This window comes from Ziziphus jujuba, chromosome 12 (assembly GCF_031755915.1).
Source record: "Ziziphus jujuba cultivar Dongzao chromosome 12, ASM3175591v1".
Classification (NCBI taxonomy): Eukaryota; Viridiplantae; Streptophyta; class Magnoliopsida; order Rosales; family Rhamnaceae; genus Ziziphus; species Ziziphus jujuba.
In genome coordinates this window covers 19,033,461-19,041,041 of record NC_083390.1, presented here as the reverse complement: position 1 = coordinate 19,041,041, position 7,581 = coordinate 19,033,461, and the positions used below count along the sequence as shown (strand labels likewise).

Sequence of the window (7,581 nt, the reverse complement as noted above, 5' to 3'; positions counted from 1 at the left end):
ATAAAAATAAAAGAAAGTTAGAAAAGGTTTCCTGCATGTTTTTGGGACTATTCAGGGGTATTTAGGATTTCTTGGTTACAAAAAAACTTCTGAAAATGACATGAAGCTTCATCTTTTTCCCCTTTTTTTTTTAAACAATATTTTTTATGAAATATTTAAAATAACAAAACAACTGTAAAAGCAAACATTAAAATGAATTTTCAAATATTTAGTAGTGAAAAAGAACCCCCCCCCCCCCCCAAAAAAAAAAGGAAGAAAAATCAAAGAAGAGTTTGTTTTGTGGAGAATAAATATCAAAATACAACCCAAAAAAATAAATAAAAAAATTTGAATGCAATGAAAAAAAAAAAAAAGAATTAACAAAAATGGAATAAGGTAATATGAAAAGAATAAAAAATATTGAGTTGAAAAGAAAAAACATAGTAAAAAAGGAGAAATAAGTTAATTGGAATAATAAAAATAGTTTAAGAAAAGAAGATGACATTTGTAGTCTTCGGTCCCTTGCATTCATGGCCAAAAATGTCAAATCGCCCAAAAGCCGAAAACCCACCCAAAAAACCATCTCCTAGCGAGCCCATTTACGTATCATACGTGGCCTAACTTGAAATGCTTGTTGATATGACTAGTGGGATTAAATGTGGACTGACTAGAATCACCCTTTGAGATACTGACACATGACCTTTCCGACAGGTATCTGAAATATTAGGTGGACACATAGCTTTAGTGGCACATAGATGCGATACTTGGCCTAGCACGTGTATCTGCCACGTAGGGCTTTATGTGCTTGCTATACATGTGGCAGATTTAGGTTCTGACACATGGTTAAATATGAGATATTGTTGTAACACGAAGGCATGTCTCATATTTGCCAATGTGGAATCTCGACGAATGAAGGTTTGTCATGTGGTATCAAGCTACACATGGTGTAAAACTTTTCACCACGTCGGTATTTGACATGGCTTTAATGTACATGTGGCCCATTCGAAGGTTGACACGTGAATCCCGTGGACATGAGGATTAGTTATATGGCACAACATATGTCCTCGCATATAGTCATTCCCGAGGCACTATTGCAATGTAACTTATTAAGGTTTAGACACGTGGCGCCATTTGACATGTAGATCTGACACACTGGAATAATACATGTCTCGATGTGCAACTAGGCAAATGAAATATTGACATGTGGCAATGTTAATTGCCACGTTATCATTTACGTGGCTACATGTGTTCTGTTGAGATTCTAACACGTTGCCTAAATTTGACATGTAGATTTGACAGTTTGGCCTGCCATGTATCTGTCGATGTGGAATTTTTAGTGAATGAATGCTTGACACGTGATCAAGAATTACACATGTTTACACCGTTTGGCATTTGACATGGCATTTATGTATATGTGAACCGATGGTTGGCTAACACGTGACTCTTGTTGACACGTGGTTTTATTATGTGGCGTTACACATGGTTGAGCCACGTTGACATTGCATGGCTTAGAGTGGCTATTGTAAATGTGGCATATTTTGGTTTTGCCACGTGGCTAAAGATAACACGATGATTTGACAAGATGGTATGTCACATATATGGCGACGTTGAATTTCAGCAGATAAATGCTCGACACGTAATCAATAATTACATGTGTCTTGTAGACACGTGGTTTTGTTACATGGCATGGCATGTGGTTGAGCCATGTTGACATTGCCATGGCATTATAGTGGTTGTGGCATATTTCGGTTCTCCCTTGTGGATCTTGTGGACACGTCGGGTTGACATGCTGGTATGCAACATATCTGTTGACATGGAATATTAGCGAATAAATGCTCGATATGTAGTTGATAATTTCACATGTATGATTTTTCGGACACATTGGCATTTGACTTGGCATTTATGTATATGTGGACGGTTGGTTGACACATAACTTTTGTTGACACGTGGTTTTGTTGCATGGTGTTACACATGGTTGAGCCACGTTGACATTGCCATGGCACTATTATAGACGTGGCATTTTTAGGTTATGCCATGTGGCTAAGGTAATACATAGGTTCAACACACCGATATGCCATGTATCTATCAATGTGGAACTATAGCCAAATAATGCTCGACAAGTAACCGTAATTACACATGTCCAAACCTTTTTGATATGCTGGCATTTGATATTGCATTTATACGTGTGGATTGCTGGTAGGTTGACATGTGGCTCTTGTTTACACGTGGTTTTGTTACGTGGCATTACATGTGGTTGAGCCACATTGACATTGCCGTGGCATTATAGTAGATGTGGCATATGTTGGTTCTGCCATGTGGCTTTTGGGACACATCATTTGACATGTTGGCATGCACGTATCTGTTGACGTGGAATATTAGTGAATGAATTCTTAACACATAATCGATTAGTACACGTGTTGCATCTTTTCGACATATTGGCATTTGACATTGCATTTGCGTACATGTGGCCTATTGGTTGGTTGCCACATGACTCTTGTTGACACGTGGTTTATTGCGTGGCATTACACATGGTTGAGCCACGTTGACATTTCCATGACACTATTTTATATGTGGCATATTTATGTTATGCCACATGGCTTTGGTGATACGTTGTTTGATACACTGGTTTTCACCTTATGTCGGTGTGGAATTTTTAGGAAATGAAGAGTCGACACATGGTACTATCTGCATGTGTCGTTATTTTACATGGTTTTCAATTTGTGGCCCCGTTTATAGGCTGACATGTTATGCTATTTGTTGCATCATTGTGTTTTGTGGCATGATATGTTTATCGCCAGGTCGACATCCTGTGTCTTTCCTTAAAAGGTGTCACATTGAGTTTCTAACACATAATGTAGATTTTGACACATTAGATTGCCACGTTGCTGAGAACGTGGAATTTTTTGCAAACTAGGGTTCAAAGCATGTTAGTTTTTGCACGTGGGTTACAAATATCATTATATGTGCTGTTAAAATTTTTGCCATGTATTATTGCAGCTTTTATGTGCATGTGGCTCATTAGTAGTCTAATACGTGGATTTTAAACGAATGAAGGACCGACGCGTATTCATGGGGTTATGTTTCATACCTTAATTCACTTTGGCATTTCACGTGCTTTTCATATACATATGGTCGTTACTAGGCTAACACGTTCCTTTATATAACACATGGATACGTTGCATGGTGTAACTTACACTGTGTTTTGCCTAGCTTAGATTTCTATGCCAATATTTACATGTGCCTAATTTGATTCTGACATGTGTGCAGTCGTGACACATAGATTCAACGTGCTGGCTGTCACGTCACTTTGGAGGTCGAGTTTTAATTTTGCACGGTCTTGGGCCTGGGTCAATGGTCTGACACCGTAACATGGGCTGGACCAGGCCCAATTGCCAAGTTTTTATGAGAATTTTCTTATCAGACGCGTAGCTTTGGCGGGCTTGTTGGGACGACACGCCTAGCTGTCGATGTTTTAGACAAACGAATGGGAAAGCTATTACCTTGCATGAAGCTTCGCATGGATGTCTTTTTATGGTCGTCCCCATCTTTAAACCATGCTTGCTTTTGTAATTTGTTACATCTGTTTAGGTTTCATTCTCTTTCTTTTTTAAAATTATACGTTAAAGTAAATACATATTTGTCTTTTTAAAAATCAATAAATTACATGAAAATTGTATAATTGAGAACCAAAACAAGTCGTAATTTTTTTATTTTTTATTTTTTCCCAACTAGTAAAATGGTGCGACTAAATAAACGAAACACAAATTGCGATAAACGCAAGATCGCAACCTCAATCTATACCACTTAGCCTCAACATATTCAATTGAAAAAACAAATAAATAAAATCGGACACTAGTATTTTAAATAGCCAAAAACAATTATTTAAAAATACCACTATAAACAATCATTTTTCTAAACTAGACTTTAGAAACAATTTTGGAGGCCTGCAAATTTGATTGCTCAGTATCGCTTGAGCTTTATACAACGCATATTCTATGCAGGAAATCTGTCTTAAACTAAAAAAATCATGCAGCTCAACATATATATAAAGAAGTAGCTCTTTTGGCCTTAACAATTTCTGTACATGGGTATGTATATATATATATATATATATACATATATTATACCGGTTCGTTTCCCTTGAGAATGTTGTACTTGCAGAGTGGGCATGTTGCATTCATCTTGAGCCATTTCACAATGCATGTACAATGAAAATGATGGTTGCATGGGAGAGCATGGAGATCAACTCCATCCTCATATGGGCTGAGACATATGCAGCATTCCTGTTATAAAAAAAAAAAAAAAAAAAAACAGAATCCCACAAAAATATTAAAAAAAAAAAAAGGAGTTATAAATGAGTTAAAAAAAATCCCTATTCATAATTGTCCTTTATGGTAAGATGGAGAAACAATGACATACTGCATCCTCGGGTAAAAGTACACGTTCAGTTGCTAAGTATCCACTGGTTGTTTCCAAGGGAATCATTGTCCCTGCTCCCACACTAGGCTTTTCCTCGTTGCTTGATGCTCGAAATCTGTATTTTGGGAGAGTACTGAGATCTGCTTCCGATGCACCTTCCTAATTTTGTCACATGAGAAATGACAACAAAGGATTTTCAGCGCCTATTTTGTTTGATATTTTTGTTTCACAACTTTAAGTTCTTCATACCTGTCCCGCTACCGCATAAAGAATTGCAATAATGCATGGCAAACAACAACACAGAGCAATTCCAATCAAACATGCCAAAACAACACAAAAGATGGCAAAGAAGACATCAAACGCCAAAAAGACCACAGCCAACCTGCACATTGTTTTCGAGAAAATGAAATTTTATGATAAAAAAGATGGTAACCAAATAGATTAAGTTCGGTTTAAGGAGTACCAGTATAAACGAGGAGCATTCTGTACGAGGACATCACCCCCAGAAACAACCCAATAAAAGCCAACTATCCACCAGAGGAATGATGCCATTGTATTAATTGATTCACATCGTTTGCTGAAACTAAGCCACATGATGTGAAATCAGTCAAAAGCCAATACATAAAAACTAAAAACATAAACTTTAAAGCAGCAGGTAACAAGAATGTAATTATTGTTAGGAAAACATTTACCGAAAGTACAAATTGCAATGATTGTATATACTATACTGTGATTGTAGTGTCATTCTATTAATTAATCTTTTAGGTTTTCCTGACTAATATGAACAGTGTGATGAAGACATAACAGCAACTACCTTAAATGTTGCAAAAGAATGAGCATGCACATACTTATTTCATTCAAACAAATTTTACTTAGGAAACACTATTATCAAACCAACAAGACACATAATAACACTTTTCCTCATAAGTTCTGGCCTTGCAGACACATGTTATGTTGCCATCATACACAGAAGTTTAAAAGTGTTAGAAAATTGATATAATTATATGTATATTGCAAAAGTTTAATGTGATGTAATGCTTGCTCTCATTTAGATTTGGGATATAAATATAATGCTTGCTCTTATTTAATGCAACAACTTCTAACATATTTCTGGGTCATGTCCTATTCTTTCCAAAAGCCAACACATAGAGGATACCAATACCGTTTTAAATGGGCAAGTCTAATAAAAAAGGAATAAAACTGGTTTGGCAGTCCAAGCTTCGAACTGTTAGAAGTTAGCTAAGGGTTATCCCCAGTACAACCACCATGAACCACCAAACTACAAATAAGAAAAATACATATTTAGGAGGTCTAATGTAAGTCAGTCATCTCTAAGAAGATTTTTCATTTTCTATGGGGAATGAATGCTAAACCAGGAGGGAAAAGACACTTCAACAAGCCTTATCCTATGGAGGGAAAAGACAAAGAGGAAACTTACTACCTCTTGGAAGCTGAAATAGAATTACATGGTATGCACTAAACCAGCTGACAATAATCATATTTTCCATCACAAGCATAACTTTACCTTCTTATCATGCATTTTTACAGATGAAATTATGGGTTATAAAGTGCACCAAACCAGTGACAATAATCATATTTTTCATCACAAGCGTAACCCTCCTATCATGCATTTTTACAGAGGAAATTATGGTATGCACTAAACCGGCTGACAATAATCAGGCATTTTTATGGAGAAAATTATGGGTAATCTCTAAGAGGATTTTTCAATTTCATTTTCACTCCAACAAACCTTCTCTAATAGAGCGAAAAGACAAAAAGACGAAGCTTACTAAACTTATTTATCTCTTGGAGGCTGAAATAAAAATTGCATAGTATGCGCTAAACCAGCTGACAGACGATAATCATATTTCCATCACAACTATGGGTTTAGGTAGGGATTGGAATTTTTTTCCAACTTCCACCTTACCCTTTTTCAATTCAGGCAATTTTATGGGTATTCTCTGCTAACTTAAAACTGTTTCTTGGTTTCACATATTTTAAGTGCTTGGCTGAAAAACTAAACTATAAAGCACTCTGAACATGTTCCAGTTACATACACATGTAACACCCAAAAAAAAAAAAAAAAAAACGATACCTGGAACGGCCCAAAGACTCAGACCCAGTAACCCTGTCGCCGCGTTCCTCGTCCTCATCGTCTTCGGTATCGTTAAACCCATCGGAAAATTCCGGCGACTCACGGTTCCTGACCCTCCGAGAATTCCTCCTCCGGTACTCCAAGCTCACCAACACAACGTGAACAACGCACTGCAGCGCATACCCGCAGATCCACAGCCGGATCGGTGTATTGGGCTTCTCGTTAGTCGTGAAAATTAGCATAGCCACCGATACCAACACGAATGACATGTTCCACATCATGTCCAGAGCAACCACAGGCTTCGAATAACCCCAATCGGCTCGCCGCTCCTCCAGCTCCCTAGCCGCCGTCTCTCGTACCAACATGGAGGGTCCACGCCGACCCGAGGCCCGACCCAGCAACATGGCCAGTGTGGTGGGTCGGGCCGGCGATGGTGGGTCAGAGGATTCTTCGGAGCTGCCCTGTCTCGGCCGGAGCAGCGGAGCTTGAAGACGATGATCATCCACCGAAGACATAATAATAACAAAATTTTGAGAAGAAAAATGAAAAAATAAAAGAAGCAAAAATGGCTATGGTGAGAGGAAAAGATTGAAAACCCACATAATTTTAAGTTCGGAATTCAGAGAAAAATCCAAAGACCCAGAATCTAAAATTGAAAATTTGACAGAAAAAAATAGTTTCTTTTTTCTTTTCTTTTTTTTGGCTTTTTTAGGTAGTGAGCTAGTTGGAGTGAGCTGTGTGTTGGGTCGTGCGGAATGGTAGATGCGAGCAGACTGGCAGACAGACACAGAAAAAAACAAAAAAAAAGGCGAGAACCAAAAAAAAAAAAAACGAAAAAGATATCTAATTTTCAGACCGAGCAGCATGACCTATTTTTATTTTTTTTTTGAAAGAGGAATTTGGCCTGATACTTTTTTTTGTTTTTGTTTTTGTTTTTTTTAAGGCCTTAAGGTATTTGTCCATTTTAGTTTTAAAATTTTTTATTTTACCTTTTCGTATCCATTTTAAACAAGATTCAAAATATCAATGTCGATAGAAATAACGAGAATTCAAAATACGAAAATTTTCATGGAAATATCAGAAAATAT

At 37.1% G+C, this 7,581-nt stretch overlaps 1 protein-coding gene and 1 long non-coding RNA gene across 3 annotated transcripts; one reads left to right on the top strand and one right to left on the bottom strand.

Moving 5' to 3' along the window:
• Nucleotides 1-2,871: 2,871 nt before the first annotated feature.
• Nucleotides 2,872-3,658, top strand: LOC125418686 (uncharacterized). Its single transcript, XR_007237691.1, has 2 exons — nt 2,872-3,053; nt 3,247-3,658. It is a non-coding gene; the product is annotated as an uncharacterized LOC125418686 (long non-coding RNA).
• A 157-nt stretch (nt 3,659-3,815) lies between these two features.
• LOC107429236 (E3 ubiquitin protein ligase RIE1) lies at nt 3,816-7,326 on the bottom strand. 2 transcript variants are annotated; one of them, XM_025078569.3, is made up of 5 exons: nt 6,494-7,326; nt 4,862-4,975; nt 4,648-4,780; nt 4,399-4,557; nt 3,816-4,262 (listed from the first exon to the last, which is right to left on the bottom strand). In XM_025078569.3, exons 1-5 carry the CDS (start codon nt 7,006-7,008, stop codon nt 4,101-4,103), a joined length of 1,083 nt encoding a protein of 360 aa, XP_024934337.2. In that variant the 5' UTR covers nt 7,009-7,326; the 3' UTR covers nt 3,816-4,100. The 2 variants fall into 2 exon arrangements, with proteins under 2 accessions (XP_024934337.2, XP_015895373.2); XM_016039887.4 differs by having other exon boundaries at nt 4,862-4,981; nt 6,494-7,315.
• Between the last annotated feature and the right edge of the window lie 255 nt (nt 7,327-7,581).

What these genes read in the sequence shown, in the direction of transcription:
- LOC107429236 (XM_016039887.4), bottom strand. Translation starts at nt 7,008, where the DNA reads ATGTCTTCGGTGGATGATCATCGTCTTCAAGCTCCGCTGCTCCGGCCG. An exon ending in GAGTCTTTGGGCCGTTCCAG is followed by an intron (nt 4,982 to 6,493) that starts GTATCGTTTTTT and finishes CATGTGGCTTAG; the next exon opens with TTTCAGCAAACGATGTGAAT. An exon ending in AATGCTCCTCGTTTATACTG is followed by an intron (nt 4,781 to 4,861) that starts GTACTCCTTAAA and finishes AACAATGTGCAG; the next exon opens with GTTGGCTGTGGTCTTTTTGG.